Source organism: Anguilla rostrata, chromosome 15 (genome assembly GCF_018555375.3).
Source record: "Anguilla rostrata isolate EN2019 chromosome 15, ASM1855537v3, whole genome shotgun sequence".
NCBI classification, from domain to species: domain Eukaryota; kingdom Metazoa; phylum Chordata; class Actinopteri; order Anguilliformes; family Anguillidae; genus Anguilla; species Anguilla rostrata.
In genome coordinates this window covers 19,516,873-19,536,080 of record NC_057947.1, presented here as the reverse complement: position 1 = coordinate 19,536,080, position 19,208 = coordinate 19,516,873, and the positions used below count along the sequence as shown (strand labels likewise).

The window sequence follows — 19,208 nt, the reverse complement described above, 5'->3', positions numbered from 1 at the left end:
GTTTTGAGGTTTCAGTGTGTGACTGGAAATACAAAGGTGTACCTGGTTACATTAACAACCAGAGGATCAAATCAATGGTTGCCTCTCCTAACGTGCCATTTATTTTATCTTTTCTTGATGGTTCTGTCAATGAAAGAACAAATTGACACTAAGTGTTTTCTGAAGAGATGAATTGAAGTGTGAACTGAACTCATTTATTTTGAAATGGTGCTCCTGGCAAAAATAGATCAATATCAAAATTGAAAAGCTCCTTTATAATGGACAGGGATTTGGCCTTGGCAAGTGCTAGATGTTAACTGCTATGATGTGGCTTAGTCGGCAGTGTTTTCTGTTAAGGACGGTTTGAAATTATGTCTGATCACTCAACCTCCACTGGTTTCAATAGGCTTTTAATCTGTGCTTTTAAAATTATTTCATGCTTTATGGCCTAAGAATTTTATAAACCAGTGTGAATGGTTAGGGATAAATGTGTACTTTCTTGCACTAAATGAGTACAGGAGGCACTTTTTCATTATTTAAAAAATAACATTGTTAATTAGAGTACAATCGATTAATGTTTGAGGAAGAATTTGAGGTCAAACAAACTGAAAACAATCTCCCATCAGTGGAGTTAGCCCAGTTAGCACGTTATTCACTATTGCTCAACAGTGCCCTCATGTGGAGAATGAGTTTATAGTTTATATCAAGTTTAATTCGAGAAAGAATGTTGTCAAGTTTGGTTTTTAAATGAGCTTGGACGATTAATGTATAAGTTTTTTTTTTACCATGCAAACACTTTAATCAAACAACAAACATTGTACATAACTGGTCCATAGGTTATCTGTGTGTCTTTATAAACTACAAATAACGTCAGTAAAATAACCAGCGCGAGAGCGAGATCTGTTTTCCAGGACAGCCATGCCCTCGAAAAGGATAATCATCCAGGAACATCCCACTTGCTCAGAAGTTGATTAGTTGCCTTGGGATCAGTAAAAGCTTGAGTATAATTCACAACCATTTTATTAGTTGGCCCAACGCAATGAAGCACAGGTAAAAATAATTTATTCCAAAATAGTATTATGAGATATATATAGAAGCATATTATATAATAACAAGCTATTTGTTTCAGAGTTCCATCTTTAAATGGTTTTTCATCCTCAAACAGAGTACATCAGAGACTACTTGTTATAATTCTGCATTTTTTCAAAACTTTCTTGTCTGCGAAGAACTTCTTATTGACTTTCCAGATGCACACGCTTAACATTTATGAATGCAATATTACAGGATTACCATTTAAAAACCAAACACTTTAATTCATATACAACAACATCTGTTACACAAACCCTGGTCCGATAGTTATGTGTGTCCCTTATAAACCTAAAATAATCAGTAAAAGAACTCAGAGCAGAGACGAAGATCTTTTTTCAGGACAGCCATGTCCTGAAAAAATGAATAATTCTCAAGAACATGCCCCATCTTGTCTTCAGATGTTGATTGTTGCCTTGACTGTATCAGTAAAAGCTTGGAATGTCTATAATTCACAAACCATTTCATATTAAGTTAATGAAGCCATTTACGATAATAGTGCAGTAGTACAGTACAGTCAGAATAACATCTGCCCCAGAATAGTTTATGAGCAATATATCCATAGAAGCAGGGTGCATTCATATGAATGGAACAAGCTCATTTGTTTACAGAAAATGTTCCATTCTTTCATGGTTTTTCATGCACTCAAACTAGAGTAGCTATTTTCAGAGACTGTGTACTTTTGCTTTTCATTTGTCATATTTTTCAAGCAGATTACGTTTCTTGTCTGCAGAAAGAACCTTTCTTTTGGCTGTACATTTCACAGAAATTTATTTCATGTGGTCACATCTGCCTGAACATTTTATGTGAGAATGCAAGATATTGAGCAGGATACATGAGAAAATACAAATTTTGGTCAAATATGTCTTGTATAACTCATTTATTGCAGTGATAAAGGAAATATAAATTATTATAAGGCATTAATAGATTGTATATTCTGTGAATATTTGATGTTTTTATCAACACTCAAAATATGAGGCAGACATATTACATTTTAGTTTGCTGTCGTCATAATGGAAATGATATTAGTCTATCGCATATAATTTGTATATTCTGATTGTAAAATATCAGTGTGTTTATGTCATGTTAACTATGAAACATTTCCAGGAAAATGTACACGTTAACAACTGCTGTGTAATTTCTTTAAAATCATAAACATAATTTTAAAAATCTTTAAAAAGTTGGCAGAAAAAGGAATTAAACCATTTCTACAGCCAAGAAAATGGTTCTGGTCTGAAACGCAAGAGCATGAGAAGTTCTGCACTGGATTAGAGCAGGCCTCTGCTGTAACACGCACTCACAGCCCACCTGTTCTCCTGTTCACCACTAGGCAGCAACAGCAGCCCACTGGAAATTCATTTCAACAGCAAGTCAACCTGCATGAATTTCATGCACAGAAAAGTCTATTTTTCAGCACAGGCTATGGGCACATTGGGGAAACATCCAGCCAGATGATTTCCTCAACATTTCTGTGATGTTGAGTGCAGGCATTGAGACGAGTTCCATGCAATCAAAATGCAGTTTATTAATAATGTACGTGGATTTTGGGTATTTTTTTGGTTTCTATTTGACAGAAAGGAGAAAATGAGTACGGATTTCAGTATTTCTATTAGCATATTCCAACAGATTTAAATAATTACATCAGTCTCTGAAAGATGATTGAAGGGCTTGGAACACACACAGGAAATTAATAAGTTTATTTCTCTTTATTAATCCAAAACCTACATTGACTTCATTTTTTTTTCTTTTCTTACAATGGGGCTGCATGTTATGTGTTTGGAACTTACTGCAGAGATGCATTAAATACAGATGGGAATTTTGTTACCTGCAGGGTCAAACCTCTTCAGTCAGCACTCAGCTGGAAAAAATGCACTCTAGGAGGGCCTGTAAAGGGCCTCTAGGATCAGAGCTAGGAAACAGTGGGGCACAGAACGAGGTTGTGTGTATTCAGTAGAGCCAGGCCCTGGGGTTTTGGTGGCCCTAAACAAGAACGTTGTTCTTTGGCCCCAAAGTGCTCTTAGATAAATCACACCCACCACCTAAACTTGAATTGCGTGACCCAGGGATGGTTGTCGCCCTAGACAGCTCCATAGAGTGTTTCTCCTAAAGGAGACAATAAAGGCTAATCTAATAATCTAATCTAATCTAAGAATTATAAAATAAAAATGATTTCATAATAACTAATCTCTTTAAGGTTGTTTTGATTCCTGGTGTATCTTACGCACCTGCAGATGAGACATCACAGGAACCCTTGGGGGTCCGTGCACCCCGTTCAGAAAGGCTGAAGTACCGATCCTCAATTGTTTTATGCCATGACTTTGGAATGGTGAAACGTGGATTAATGTACAGTACGTATATTAACACCGAGGTGTTCGCAATTAAATTTCGAGACCAAAGAATATGATTTCTAGTAGTTTAGTGCCTTGATTGGCCTATAGGCTATTGCAAATGTTAAAATCACCGTTAAATAAAAGACAAGTCACTTCAAAACGAAGTCTTTAATTTGCATCTGATCTTTGTGTTAAAGGCCGAATCGTGAATACATTGGTGGACAGTATTTTATGTGCCCTGCGGTAAATGTCTGAGCTAGACTCAAAGGACCAACGTCCCAGTGATAAGGCCCATCGAATCAGATGATGTAAGCACAGAACTCTACAGTCGTTGCTCTACTCCAAAGCGCAACCGGCAGCTGCGCACGTTGTAATTAGCTTGTAATTAATGACCGGGAGGAGCGCGCTCAATCATGATGTCAGCTTCTTGTTAGGGCTTTGCATCTATTATTAAGAGTGCAGGCCTACCGTAGAGAGTATGGCCGACGAAATACACAGCAAACCATCACAACTTTGGTATAATGATTCAGGTTAAACCTGGCATGGCCACAGAGTCACTATGATTCAGTTAAGTGAAGCCACCTCGTGTCGTGCTAATTATGTTTATTAAGTGGTCATTGCCTGATAGTTTAGGTACGTGTGCAACTGAAATTGTTTTCAACTCCACTGGAGACAACATATATTTCAAAGAAGGAGGTCGTCAATGTGTTCTATATGAAATTTAATTTGCGCATAGGGACAATTCCATTATCCAGATCATAGTTAGCCTACACTAATTAATAATAACCGTTCTTGAATGTTGTCATTTGGCTTGCTTTGTCACATTCTGAGTGAAAACGTTTGCAGAATTTGTATTTCTGGTTGCTTTTCAGCAAAGCACCTACATAGGAAATGTACCTTGCTTTAACTCTAATTGGACAGTTTCTGCCTAAAATAACTGAGTCGAACCAGCCGTCACAAAGTGAACCGGTCAGTGTCTGGTTGATTGGTTTAGTTCACAAAATAAATATTGAAATTACTTTGAACTGTTAAGCGTGAACGTTCGTGACTTCTGTTTGTAATTGTTTTTTAAAAATATATATTTTACATTAATCGTATACTTTTTTAATTCACAAAACATAGGTTACACGGCGTTTTTCACCAAATAAAGTTATTTTAAAAAAGTAGTTATTCAGATTTTTTTACGTGGATGAGTTCCGAGAGGTGGCATAATCAAAATGAACTATTTAAACTGTGGGTTCTCTGTGCGAGAAAAGTACATGCAATTACATCTTAAAGAAGGTGATCAATGTTTACACACTTATAAACGTTTATTTCGCAGACACCACAACAACAAAAAAGTCGGAAATAGCCATTTAACGGAAATGTGAATGACAGCTAAACACTTTATTTTCATTGTTAAAAATAACAAAACTCACTCTAGTTAGTCAGTTTTCTTTCCATCTGATGCTTCTGTATGCGAGGCGACCTGTTTTCTAGACTTGTAAATATTATTAGAATCTTAATTTCTAACCTTAGGCGTGAAAAAGTGGCAGAACAGTATAAAGCAATATGCCCTGTGCATCAGTATTGGCCACTTTTTAGTCTAAGCATTAACATTGATTACATAATCGATGTCATTCGATTATATTGATTGGATAAATTAGGCTAATTTGCACCTTACATGAAAATATAACTGTAGCACTCCTTAAGATTCAAGAGTGCCCTAAAGTATGTCATGGCATGCAAAATCATGATTGTTATTTTTATATATATATATATATATATATATATATATATATATAGGCCTATATATGAAAATTATTAAACCAAGTTCTAAATAAGTTAATATGACTATTGTAGTCATATAAGGCAATACATATTATTTTCCATAAAAGTCGTACGGCCACTTAACCCTGCAACAGCGTGTGGACATAAATCAACGAATAAACTGTCATTTATTGTAAACATATACAAACGTTGAGAGTTGTAGTTGGTTTACTATTTGAGTCACCGCGTTGTTTCCTATAGCTATATTACTTATGTAATATTTACTGAAAGAGAAAGTCAAAAGTACATATACAATAATGGTGAAGGTAAAAAGGCCCCGTGTTTAAAAGTAGCCTATGGATTTATGTATGGTCTACAAAATCTGCATAGGCCCTGCAGTATGCCTTTCTGTACATTATAACAGTACTACCGGTAAAGAGGAGAGTTATTCGCAGGAATTTCGCATCTGCTTTGCTGTTTAGTATTGGGAAAGATTATTTCATTTTTAAATGACTTGAGGTATCTCACTACTTCAGCACCATGGAGAGAGACGGCGTGCTTCGGAGCAGTGTGGACTGCCCACTCACATTCTAATGCTTCCCGACAGATTTATTCCTCTGCTTATTTCGACACATCATTTAATCCTGCTTGTTAATTTTAAAGCAGGTTATTGTTGGCAGTCACTGCGATTAAATGCTTATGGCTTACACATGGGCGCACTCTGAGGATGGAAAGATATTATTCAAGAATCTAGCAAATTCACATGCACATCAGTTCTTGTCAGAAGCACTTCAGTTCAGACGAAACCAACACGATATAGATTAGTTAGGTATTTTTGACAGTTATACGTTAAGCAAATGTTTATTGTAAATTAGACAAAAACAACTGTCATGCATCAGATATATATCAACATTATGGCGTGTATTCGCCTGGACAACTTTCACAAAATTTTGATTCGCATTCTTTTCGAGCTATGTGTGCGTACGTGCGTGTGTGGGTTTGCGTGTGCTTTTTGTGTGAAATACATATTTGTGTATTTGGAATTTTCAAAAAAAAAATCTCTCTAATCTCTCTAGAAGTAAACGAATGAGTTAATGGAATGTTTCAAAGAATGTGTGCCCCTCCACCATGCGTCATGCTATTTTCAATTAACCCACCCTGCTATTTTTATCCACCCCTGGAAGACCTTCAGAGGCAAACTCCTCATTTGCACAAACTGACATTCTTATTCATAAACCAGTTTCCATTCACATCTCTGACGTCCATCTTCCTCAGACCTCTGACGAAAACTGGTCCTTTATAAGAAACGGGGGAAAAATTACGCACGGTCTGAGCCGATTTTATTGTATGCTAAACTTCCTCATCAAATAACCCGGCGCTTTTCGTTTTTGGATTTTTATTTTTCGTAATTTTAAAGCTACTGTTTGTAAGTGTCCGGCACCAATCCAAGAAACATTCAAAGGTAGGTAGAGCTCTCCAAGCGGAATGAAGCAGTATTGGATACTTGTTTTTATGTTTTCTGAAGTTTCAAAGGTAGTTAAGCGTGATTTCAAATCTTATACTGTGTTGTGGGTAAAAGGCTCAAATAGATTTCCAAATTGGCTCAAGAAGCTGTATCTATATTTCAACTAATGGCACCTTTTCCACAAAAAGAAAAAGGTGCCAGTATTACTTTGACTTGATTTCAGGTGCCTTGCCCGACAAACTCTCCCAAGCGGTGTTAAATGTATTGCTTACCTCCGGGCCCTTGGCAGAATGGTTAATGAGGCTGTCATTTTCAGATAATTTTACGCGCACCCGAGAAAAAGGTAACATAATAGTCTAAATATAACGGAACACTTGAAATAACATTTGATACCGTGAAAATATCCGTTTTAATGTTGTTATTACACAGAACGAGAGCTAGACCATGCAAATTACCCGAGAGTCGGCTACTATGGGTATAAAAACGTTTAGAAAGTTACAAATCTGCAGACACTATGACGCAAACCTGAGGAATCATTCTCTGAAATGTTGTTTACCGTAAAGGGACCGTTGTCTAAAATATTTATAGTTTGGGAAAAATTAAGTCACAAGTGGATTTCTCATATTGAATTAAATGTATAGTGTATACATAATGACGGCATTAAAAGTGTATTCGTGCGCAAATTATTCATTTAACAAACTTGTAGACAACTGGTGACGGACGTTGTTGCGCAACATTGGTCTATGGTTTCGCCAGGGGTGTCTAATCGTTTGTGTGCGTTTCTCTGCAGGTCTAAATGAGCCCCGGGTCTTTCGCTCTTACACATTGATCTCAGCAGTAGAAGATGGCTATCCACGTGGAAGGACTGGTGGCGATCGTTATCTTCTATTTGCTTATTCTCTTTGTTGGAATATGGGCTGCTTGGAAAAATAAAAACTCGGGGGTTGCGGAGGGCATGGACCGAAGTGAGAATATAATGGTCGGTGGAAGAGATATAGGTTTATTTGTTGGCGGATTTACCATGACCGGTAAGTTGAAATCTATACCTATGTTCCTTCCCTTTTAGAAATTACTTGGTATGTCACTTGTTTTCACCGAAGCCGACGCACCCTTTTCCCTTTGATGTGAAAGTCATGTTATGCCACTTCTGTTCTAACTATGCACAGGGTTGACTAACATCGGCATGCTCATAAAAAATATAATTAAATCAAGCAAATTGTAAAGAAAACCCATTCAGCTATCTATCGTGTGCTTTTACGCACATAAATCACGCGCGCACGAAATGCTTCCGCAGAGAATAGTCATGGGTAACAAATAATTCAATTGATATATGTATTGAACTAGTAGGCTAGTTGTTTGTTTTTGTCAGGTAAAGTGCACATTTTAGTCAGGTTTTTTTTTTTTTCATTAAAAATGCAATAAGTTCACCGGCTGCACATGTGTGTTGTACGTGCCAATTAAATACGCCCGAAGCCTTTCAAAACAAAATGCCTTTGATGCTATTTTAATAACAGAGGAAACCCTGAGGATAACCTTTAAATGTGGAAAAATCGTGAATAATTCATTTATACTTTACTATAACATCGGAATTAGCTAATGGCAATCTGTGCTGAAAGACTAATTTAATCCTTTCCGTTTATGTCAATATATTAAATCAAGGGAGGATGTGCAAAGTTAGAACTTTTATCGAGAATGCATTTCTATTATTTTAACTGACGGCACTTGCTAAGTTCATATAGTAAAGGTTTTATTGACTGACTTTTGTGAAATTTAATATGTAGAATGTACATATTTTTGCGGCGCAAACCTATTAGCATTTTGTCAAAAAAAAGAAGTATATATTAACCTTACTTCACTTTACTTCGAATTTTATGCGATTCACTTCTGCGATTCACGGATTTTTCTTCCCCCCCAGCAACTTGGGTCGGCGGTGGCTATATCAATGGAACGGCCGAATATGTCTATTTGCCAGGGTATGGGTTGGCTTGGGCGCAAGCTCCATTTGGATACGCGCTCAGTTTGGTAGTAGGTATGAGCTATTACTTTTCACTGTGCACAGACACACACACGCACACACAAACACTTATTTGGGTTGACGAATCAGCCAGTTTAGTGGATAGGCCTATTTTCTGAGGTCAACGAAATGTGAGGCTACTGATTCTGAGTTATTTAGTATTTCACAGTATATTCTATTACGAAATGGCAGCATTGCCGGATGTCTGGGAAACAACATAGATTTGGGCCAATGACGCCACAGTTTTCCCAATCGGCTTTGTAATTGTTCATTACTAAAAAACCAGCCTTGTATTTTATGATGGAATATATGGGGAAGGTGGGGTTCACTGAAATTCACCAGCCATTCTACTGAATTTATTTTTAAAAACCGAAAACTAATGGATTGCAACGATTAACACGTGAACTACTGTACACATCACTGCTGTATAGCTGAGCTCATTTTTAGTTTCACGAAGTAAAGGGGAATCATTGCCTTTCTCTTGGCGCTTAGGTGGTCTTTTCTTCGCCAAGCCCATGCGCTCCCGTGGTTACGTCACCATGCTTGACCCCTTCCAGCAAATTTACGGGAAGAGAATGGGTGGGCTTCTCTTCATCCCGGCGCTCATGGGAGAGATCTTTTGGTCAGCGGCCATTTTATCTGCTCTAGGTACGTAAAACATAAATGAAGATGTCTACGATTCCATAAAATGTAAAGATATTGCTTATGTATTCACTTCAACAAGGGTAGTAGTTTACGTTGTTGCACAGACTTCAATTTTCTTACTTGCACTCATGTATTTCATAGTTACGCAGTAATTTCTTTTTTTCCTCTAGTATCGTTTGTTGAACAGAGCCTTTAGTAGTCCAGTCCCTCCGTAAAGATCTCTAATACATGGCTGCATGTCTTCTGCACAGGAGCCACCCTCAGTGTGATAGTGGACATCAACATCAACATGTCAGTTGTGATCTCCGCCCTCATCGCCATCTTCTACACACTTGTAGGGGGGTTATATTCTGTGGCATACACAGATGTGGTCCAGCTCTTTTGTATCTTCCTGGGGCTGGTGAGTTTGGAGGAAGGGGCACACTGTCCTTGCAAAACTAGACATCCATGGGCAGTCAACAGAAAGCTTCTGTATAATTCATGAATGATGGTACTAGGGCTGGACAATATATCGATATTATATCGATATCGTGATATGAGACTACATATCGTCTGGGATTTTGTATACCGTGATTAACATGTTCGCTACAGTATGGACCACTGCATCAGTCAATATTTGTGTAAATATACAACTCTAGTGTCTTTCCGGGTTACACAAAGCATAAATCTGCAACCTTTTGAAACATCCTGTTAGGTTTGTGTTAGCCTTATTTTAAAAACAATTTTAAGCTACACTGTAGATAGGTCCAGCTCACATGCAACCATGTTTCCTGGTGTGCAGGAAAAGAAAATTAAGGATGTGTTTGCACAATCACTCAAAACCAGTTTATCACAATATTCTACAAACAAAAAAGTTTTAAAAATTGTTTTTGGGTGGCTGGACAAGACTGATCGAACAAACACTTCTTTGGCCACCCATCAGCAGCACAGACATTATGAAAGCTGAATGTCATTGTAATTTATGCTTTCATTTGAACTACCTGACCATTATTTCACAGTAGTATCTTGTCAGACATTAGTGTAACATGGATAGGAAACAAATATGATGATTTGGGTTTTTAAGCCCTTAAACCTGAGAAAACTTCATGTACTTCTGTCACAGTAACCTGTTTTATCAATCTAAGTGTGTGCACAGACCTAAGAACTTCAGTGCAATGGGGAGTATCATCAATGCTCTGAGTGGCCATTTTGTCTGGTTCTCGTTTACAGTGGGTGAGTGTGCCCTTCGCACTGTCAAATCCAGCTGTGTCTAACATAGGACTCACAGCTAAGACTGAGGTCCATCAGCTGCCTTGGCTAGGAAGCATCAAAACGGAAAACATATTTCAGTGGATGGATAACTTTTGTCTTCTGGTAAGTTTAATTCAGATCTTCTCATTGGCTATTATTAATAACTGAGGGGCGGGGTTTGGAGGTCAAAACATAGAAAAGCGTGCTTCTGGAGCCCTGACAAATGATCATCAGGGTGGGTGGAGGGTGGTCTACCAACACAATTTGTTCAGAAATGTGAAATGTTTTATGTGATTTAATTATCAATTTAAATGTCAAATCTATTGCTATTGTTGGCCAATCAAATACAAAGTTTATTTAAGTTTTTTCTTTTTTCTCGGAAAGCCCTAAAAGAAGCACCAATTTATGCTTCATGTTCATTGATTACATTCAAAAGCCTTTGAAGGTGAAATGTATATGACTGTAGACCCATTTACCCCTCATACAAATGGTGGTTTCAATATACAGTAGCTACATTTTTGTAAAGTGACACTTATTATCAGGACTCCACCTGTAATATGTATAATAACTAATAAGTGCAATTTTGGCTTACGTTCAATCAGACCACAATGCATTTTGTCCCTAACCCTGAGTAATAAATCGAAGTACCTTTTTTGGTACTTATACAGTGGCATGGTTGTGGATGATTGGTATGAGTAACAGAAACAGTTGTGTAAGATTCAAAAAAAAAAAAAAACCTAATGAACTTGGCGCCAAGTTGCTGCTCAAAGTTAAGGGCAAATCACATTGCAGTAGGATTGAACAGAGCCCTGTGTGTGACTTCTTTCTGTTGGGTGTCTGTATTTACAATGGCGTTTTTGTTTCTAGATGTTGGGGGGGATTCCCTGGCAGGTCTATTTTCAACGGGTTCTTTCTGCCTCTTCAGCTACCTACGCCCAAGTCCTCTCCTTCCTGGCCGCGTTCGGCTGCCTGGTCATGGCCGTGCCTGTAGGCGGTCCCATAGACACCACACACACACACGATGCACACAGGTGCCACCCAGGTGCACACCAGTAGACCACGGTCACACAGGTGCGACACACACAGGTGCGCGCACACACACACACACACAGATGCACACACAGGTAAACGCACACACACAGGTGCACACACAGGTAAACGCACACACAGGTGCCCAGGTAACGACAACAGGTGCACACAGTAACGCACACAAACCCAGATGCACACGGGTGCACACAGGGCACAAGGTGCCCACATAACACAAGTGCACACAGGTACACACACAGCACACAGGTACACGGGTCGTACAGCTCACGCTGTCGTGCAGTGCTCACTGAAGGTCCTCTGATTTTTACCAAGTGCAGCCAGAATTCACTGTGTTAAGGCCTGATTAAATACTTAGTAAGTACTGCATTTAGTGTGTTAAGGCTCTCTCAACATTCAGTGTGTTTAGGCCCTGATAAATTCTTATCAACTACAGCATGTACTGTAGTATCAGAGGGATTTACACAATGCGTTTGTTTTAAGTGCTTTCCATGTTTACATAAGTACAGTATTCACTGTAGTAAGACCTACACGGATACACACACCCGGTAAAGAATGCCTTTTAAAGTCTGTGACTACTGGTGTAACCCAACTCTGCAGTTAATTGGTGGTGTTGTTTTGCTTGTATGATTTATGGACGTTTTTTCACTGCACTGACTTGTATTCGCATCATTGCCAAATTAATCTGAAGAGCCATAAATGAATGTGGAAGCATTTATAAAACTAGCTCTGGGCTCTGCGATCACATATTTGCTGGAGTCTTTGTGTTTGTGCAGTGCTGTTCTCCTCACTGGAGAGCTGCGATTCGTACGGCTGGTCCTTTTGATTTTGTGTCTCAGAGCCCAGCAGCATCCCCTCCCAGCTGGTGGGTCCCAGGGTGGAATCATGCTCACTTTAGATCTTGAAAATGTTGCAGACACTGATGAGTAAATAACAACAGATGGGCCCTATCGTTCATTATTGGAGGGTATCCATTTAACGATGCGTTTTCAGTAAATATTACATCTGAAGCAGTTTAATTAATTTTGTTGATGTGAAGCTTTTGCATTGCCGACACATTCCATTAACAGTTGAGTGTCAGGTTCCAAGGGAAAAAGAAGAAGAGACAGATTGACAAAAGGATTCATGGATGAGTAGGATGAGGGCTAGATGTGAAACCGCTTCAGTGGAGCGCTGAAGTATACTGTAGTTCATGGGTATGTTTGTGCTGCTCCGTAGGACGGAGTGTAGCACAGTGGGTAAGGAACTAGACTTGTAACCGAAAGGTCGTAGGTTCGATTCCCGGGTAGGACACTGCCGTTGTACCCTTGAGCAAGGTACTTAACCGAAATTGCTTCAGTATATATCCAGCTGTATAAATGGATACAATGTAAAATGCCATGTAAAAAAAGTTGTGTAAGTCGCTCTGGATAAGAGCGTCTGCTAAATGCCTGTAATGTAATGTAATGTTCCAGTTGTGAAATATTAAATGGATATCTGTTTCTGACGTTACATTACCAGAGACCTGTTCCGGCTGCCCTGCCTCTGGCCCCAGGATTTTTGATTATAACTGAAAAAGTGCCGTTAATGATAATTTGGATGTAGGTTAATGCAGGCTGAGAGTAACCATATCCTTAGGAATTTAGATACATTTCTCACACAAATTGACATCCAAAGGTTTTACATACAAATCTCTCATTTTACTGTAGAGACCTTGAAGTGTTGCTGCCACACTTTTGTATATGCACTGTTGTGTGTGTGTGTGTGTGAGAGAGAGAGAGACAGAGAGAGAGAGAGACCCCCATTGGACCCACTGAGCATATGGCCTGTTCTTTCTTGGGGGGCGTTTCAAACAGACTGGAACCAGACCTCCTACGGGCCAGTGCCGCCGATGAAAAGGGATCAATCAGACATGATTCTACCCATCGTGCTCCAGCATCTGTGCCCACCCTACATTTCCTTTTTTGGACTGGGGGCTGTGTCTGCAGCAGTGATGTCATCAGCTGACTCGTCCATTCTCTCTGCCAGCTCCATGTTTGCCCGGAACATCTATCAGCTAGCTTTCCGCCAATCGGTGAGAGCCACACCCGTCCGTCTCACTCACGCCACATTGTACTTTACGTAGGTGTTCCTTTTGCTGATCAAAATGAAAGGTACATTTTTATGAAGCCACTGGATTGCTTTAGACAAGAGACCTCTGCTCTTTTAGTGCATAATGAAGATGAACACTTTCTATCTTTCTATTGATACATCTCGTTTTGCACTGAGTAATTACTGTCTTAAAATGTGCGTTTTTTTTTCACGGATAAGTTGAAGACACCATGTCTGTCACAGGGCATAGATGCAAGTGAAATGTGGCTTCAGTACAGTGGCCTGTTCTGTTGCTAAAATGCACTGTATGTCTTGGAAAGGTTTAGAGCAGAGACTAAATTTTAAACCATGTTCTTGTATTCATGAAATATATTACATTTAAGTGACAATTGCGCATATACTTCAATGCCACGTAAATCATTTCAAATGCAATCAAAGTGCAGAAATAAAATCATTGCCAAGATCAATTTAGGCAGTGAATCAATTTTGTGTTAAGCTTTCAGCCAAAGCAATACCTGAAAAATCAATAACATGTTTGAAGAGCTTTTTAAAAAATATATGCTTTTTCTATTATTTTCTTTTTTTGAGTGAAATGCTTCTGGTTATTCCTTTTGAACTGAATCATTATTGAACTGAAGAGAAAAAGCAGCACTTTTGCGGTCAAGGACTATTTTTTTAAATTTTTTGTCCACAGTGCTGCAATTATTTTTCCGTCCACTGAGGAGGTCTTTTATGTATTGTCAGCTTCCGTGTGGGGTTTTCCTCTCAGAAAACAGCAGTGAGCAATTAGCAGCTCGTAAGTGGCTGCCTCTGAGACAGCATACTGCAGCCCTGCATGTCAGGTAATCCTGGAAGCTCGCGCTCATGAGCCAGACAGCGCTGGCTCTCTCACGCTGCGAATGGCTCTGTGCGGTACGGGAAACTGACCTCATGTGCTTCTCCTTAATCGCGTCGCATTTAAGTTGAGCGAGGTCCCGTTTTCAGAAAGGCTCACCGGCACTCTGGCCGATAAGTGGTTTATTAAGTCGCTTTTCTATCTGGTGGCAATTGCGCTGAGCGTAACCGTGCTGCCGGTTGTGCTGTTTTGCCCAACCCTCCCCCCCACCTCAGGCGTCGGACCGGGAGATCGTCTGGGTGATGCGGATCACCATCTTCGTGTTCGGCGCCCTGGCCACCGCCATGGCGCTGCTGACGGGCACGGTCTACGGCCTGTGGTACCTGAGCTCAGACCTGGTGTACGTCATCATCTTCCCCCAGCTCATCAGCGTGCTGTTCGTAAAGGGCACCAACACCTACGGCTCGGTGGCCGGCTACGTCTTTGGCATGCTGCTGCGCATCGGGGGCGGGGAGCCCTACCTCAAACTCCCCCCCTTCATCTATTACCCCGGCTGGAGCCGGGAGAGCAGGGTGCACCACCTCACAAAGAATGTGGAGTACTATATCAATCAGAGGTTCCCTTTCAAGACCATGTCCATGTTGGCCTCCTTTTTGGGAAACGTGCTGTTCTCCTACCTGGCCAAGTACTTGTTTGAGAGCGGGAAACTGTCACCGAAGTACGACTTCTTGGACGCGGTCCTCTCGAAGCACAGCAAGGAGATCATGGACAAAGCCACGCTGGTGGGCAACGACAACATCATCCTGTCGGAGCTGGCTCCGGTCAAGCCGCGGCTCAGCACCGCGCTGGCCGGCACCTTCACGAACAAAGAGGCCCTGAGCGACGGGGAATCCAGTCCTGACTCCTCCAACAACGAGAACGAGTAGAGTTCCAACCGCCCCGACCCGCCACTGGCCCTCCCTGCCCAGCCCCGCCCCAGTCATCGGCTGAGTACATCAAAAACCAACAGGGGGAGTGAACTCCGTTTCCAGTGCGTTAAATAATGATCAGTGGCGTTTCAGTGAGATTAATATACTCACCGATTTGTGTTCATTTATTTATTGTTACTTAGCTCTCTCTCTGTTTTTCTTTTAATTGCTGCTATACCAAGTCATTTGTAAAACAGTGTAGTCTCTGGAGGCGTGTTGATGTTCCATAATGAAAAAACCGGGAATGAAACAGAGAGTACTAAAGGGAGATGGGTGTGGCATGAGAATAGTGCAATATATTGACAACACTTGTTTAAGAGCATCTGCTATTAGGTCTCAAAGGAATAACAACTAGCGGGGGTATGTATGAAACTCTTTGATTATTTTTATCAAAGATTCTCCTCAGAAGGAACAGGATAATAATACTTAAAAAGACAGAGCAATAACATTCGAATAGGTTCTGACCTCATACATATAATAGTTGTATTTGCATAATTGCCTCAACATTTGTATGATATTTGCTTTATCCAAGAAAAAGTAAGCATTGTCATTATGCAGTATTTACACAGCCGTGTCTATGAAACAAGTGACACCGATTCATCTTCCTACATTGTCTCTACTTTAACATTTGTAAAAATGCATTTAATGCCCATTGACCCTTTGTTAGCTTTTTGATTGGCTAGTTGACTGCCTATCAGATAGGATAGCCATTGTTGCTAATGGCTCTTGGCTCCATGAAGCTTTTGCTTCAAAGCATGGAGGATGGTAATTTAGAAATCATTAGGTGTACTATTATACATTTGATATACATTTGACCAACATGAGCAAACACAGGATTGGACTACAGACAAGTTCTCAACATTGTGAATCAGTAAACACAGTTTGCTACGTCTGCTCAAATATAAATAAAACACTTTTTTTCAGTTCTCAATTTACTGATGTAGGTCTAATGTATAAATTACTCATTTAGCTGATGCTTTTGCTTGCTTGTTATTTTGCATAACTTCTCTATTGTAGATCATGGAAAATGTAGCAGTTAACTAAGCTCTCTACCTTTATTAATGATGTGAGCCTGCTAGTTATGATCTATACTGAATTGCATTAATGACCTACCTTTTCTAGCTAACTACTGACAAGGTACATGGAAATTAATGATACGTATCTTGTTCAGTCTTACCTTCCTTTCTTAACCACTTTATCACTTGAAGTGAACAATTTCATCAGTGAATTAGCCATAGTTAGACAGCCAATCATACAGAAAGAAAATAAAAATTAAAATAAAAAATTAAGATGTACCAAAAAGTTTCCTGATAAACAATCCCTTTTTTGTTTAATTTGAATTTGTATTAAAATAAAGGTTGTGATATCCCTGTGGCTTTTGGATTGTCCCCTGGAAAGTTGCTCTCCGAGCCAAAAGCTTTATGCAACAGTAACTATGGGCGATTGGCTTGACAAAGGGTCAATTTTCTTTTTTTCACCAGTATTATGTGCCAAAACTATACCTATTGACCACCTGTTGGATGTGATATCATAAATCTAGGAATTGTGCCAAATTCAATTTTCTGCAAGTATGGAAAATATTTAAGTTGTAGCAGAGATTATGAGTGGTCAGCATTTGCAAAGTATCAAGGAAAGATTTAGGGTATGAAGAAGATTTATTTAGCCTAATGGACAACACCAGTAAAACATGTATACATTTAAATTGGAAATTAACTATGGGGCACATTTTGGTGTCCAATTGATCATGTAGGTGTTGTTCATGTGTGTAGTGACCCTGTTCCTCATGCTGTACATATATTTATTGTTATAAATGGTCAGTTGTTGAAATGTTGTGTCACTGCTCCGGGATGTCCAAGGAACAACCATCAATTTAAACAAAGTTGGCAGTTATAGTTGGGTTTGCTGGTAAGGTTTTGCATTAGCAGTAAGGCTGGTTTGACGTTTGAGAGGTTGTACAGAATCGAGATTCATTTTGACATTAATTTTATGGGAGGAGGCTGGTCGTGATGCACTCATTTTAGTCATGCCAGCATATAGACATAGCATCATATCATTATCATTATGATAGTTCTTCCTTTTTTTATGGAAATAAGAAATGCAAAGTGTGTACAGTGAAACTAAGAGTTTTCCAAAGCTAATCGCAAATGCTTAAAGGAAAAGGGCTTAAAATTATTCAAGGGGAAATGGTAGTGGAATTCAGAGGGATGAGCATTTGACATTTTTCTGTTTGTATAGTTGCCATCTATGTGTGTCGTGTTTTCATCGTCTGTTGTACATTAATAGCCTGATTTACTAAGACTTCTAGCATATGTAAAGCCATTTAGCACATGCAAAACCATTTGTTTTGCACCAATCATTGGATGTGTTATTAGTTTTGCCTGTGCTAAAAGGTTTTGCACAGGCTGAAGGCCTCAGGCAATCAAGCCCTGTATCTGAGTATAGTTATTTATTAATTGATTAAGCGCCTTAATTCTGTTCATTTTGGCACGTGGTCTGATACTATGCAAAGTGTTGAGGAATTGTATCAGACAACGGTATCAATGTGAATGTAAAGTATCTGACGATTAAACTGATCTAATCGAAAATAAGTGGTTACAAAGCATTTTTATGTGATTTGCAAACTTACATGCAGTGTAGTATGCCGAAATGTGTGAGGGTCACTTGCTTATACAAAGTAGCCAGAAGTAATAATAATGTCTGGTGCTAGATAGGCAAATATATTTGTGATTATTCATTGTATTGTGTGACGTTTGTTTATATATACATAAATCTCTATTTATTTAGGAGTTGTGAATACAAATTATAGTGATAAATATGTGAAATGTATAAATTGAATAAATTCTATAATTTGATGCTTTGTGTTTTATTTCTGCAAAAATACATACAGTATATGATCTTTTTCGTATCCGTGTGCCAATAGCTATTTTGAGTATTTATTTATATATATTTGATCTATTTTCCTTTTCTAAAATGATTATTTTTATTCTTAAATGAATAAAGGGGGGTCATCAGCACATTCTTTCTTGAGTAGCAATCGGTGTCCATTCAAAACTGAAATAAGCCATATTGGTGGGTTGTTCTACAACCCACTCTGAAGGAGTCTGCTGTAGTGTTAAAGCTGTGCATGATGGTATATCAGATAACTGAACCAAAGGCAATCGCCATTGATAACCAAAACAGTAATTGCCATTATCATTTTGAAATCTCTATCTGTGAACATGCATGCACTGTGTATGTCACTGACCAGAGGTGCATTTTGCATGTTTGAACATCTGAAAATAGAAGCTCCATGAAATGTTTCCATTGATTTTTTTAAACCTACTTTAAAAAAGAAAAAAAAGGGATTCACTAAAAGAGGTCTTGGGTTTGTTAAATAAGAATGATAGATTGAAAGTGGGCACCTCTTTCCAGAATGAGCCAGTAAGCCATCTGATGGGTGTGAGAGGGGAATGGTCCCTTCACCATCTTCCTGTAAAAAAATAAAAATAAAAAATAGGCCCTTTTCTATGAGAACTGAAAAGGTTTCTTTCTCCAATCTGCAGTACTGTTTCTTGCGTGACCCCCCTCAACCCCACCGCATCCCTCCACCCCCGTCTTCATCTCCGAATGAGTCTGACAAGCCTGACACCAGCCCCAGTTATTAAATTTTGCGGCGGGTTCTGATTGGTGCTGCTCCTCGGGGCTGAGATTAAACGCCTGACTGGTCAATCATCTCGCTGCCATGGCACGCAGAGCCCTCGTCAACTCCGCTCCCATCAGCCCTCGGTCGTGATCCCGTCAGGGGTGTCCAAAG

At 39.3% G+C, this 19,208-nt stretch overlaps 1 protein-coding gene across 1 annotated transcript; it reads left to right on the top strand.

Annotated features, from left to right (window-relative positions):
* Window positions 1-6,146: 6,146 nt before the first annotated feature.
* On the top strand, window positions 6,147-18,265 carry LOC135240712 (high-affinity choline transporter 1-like). The gene is made up of 10 exons (XM_064310587.1): window positions 6,147-6,606; window positions 7,400-7,637; window positions 8,525-8,638; window positions 9,116-9,271; window positions 9,520-9,668; window positions 10,478-10,621; window positions 11,366-11,485; window positions 11,979-11,986; window positions 13,340-13,595; window positions 14,723-18,265. The coding sequence occupies exons 2-10, from the start codon at window positions 7,454-7,456 to the stop codon at window positions 15,371-15,373; spliced, it is 1,782 nt and encodes a 593-aa protein (XP_064166657.1). The 5' UTR covers window positions 6,147-6,606; window positions 7,400-7,453; the 3' UTR covers window positions 15,374-18,265.
* The last annotated feature ends 943 nt before the right edge of the window (window positions 18,266-19,208 follow it).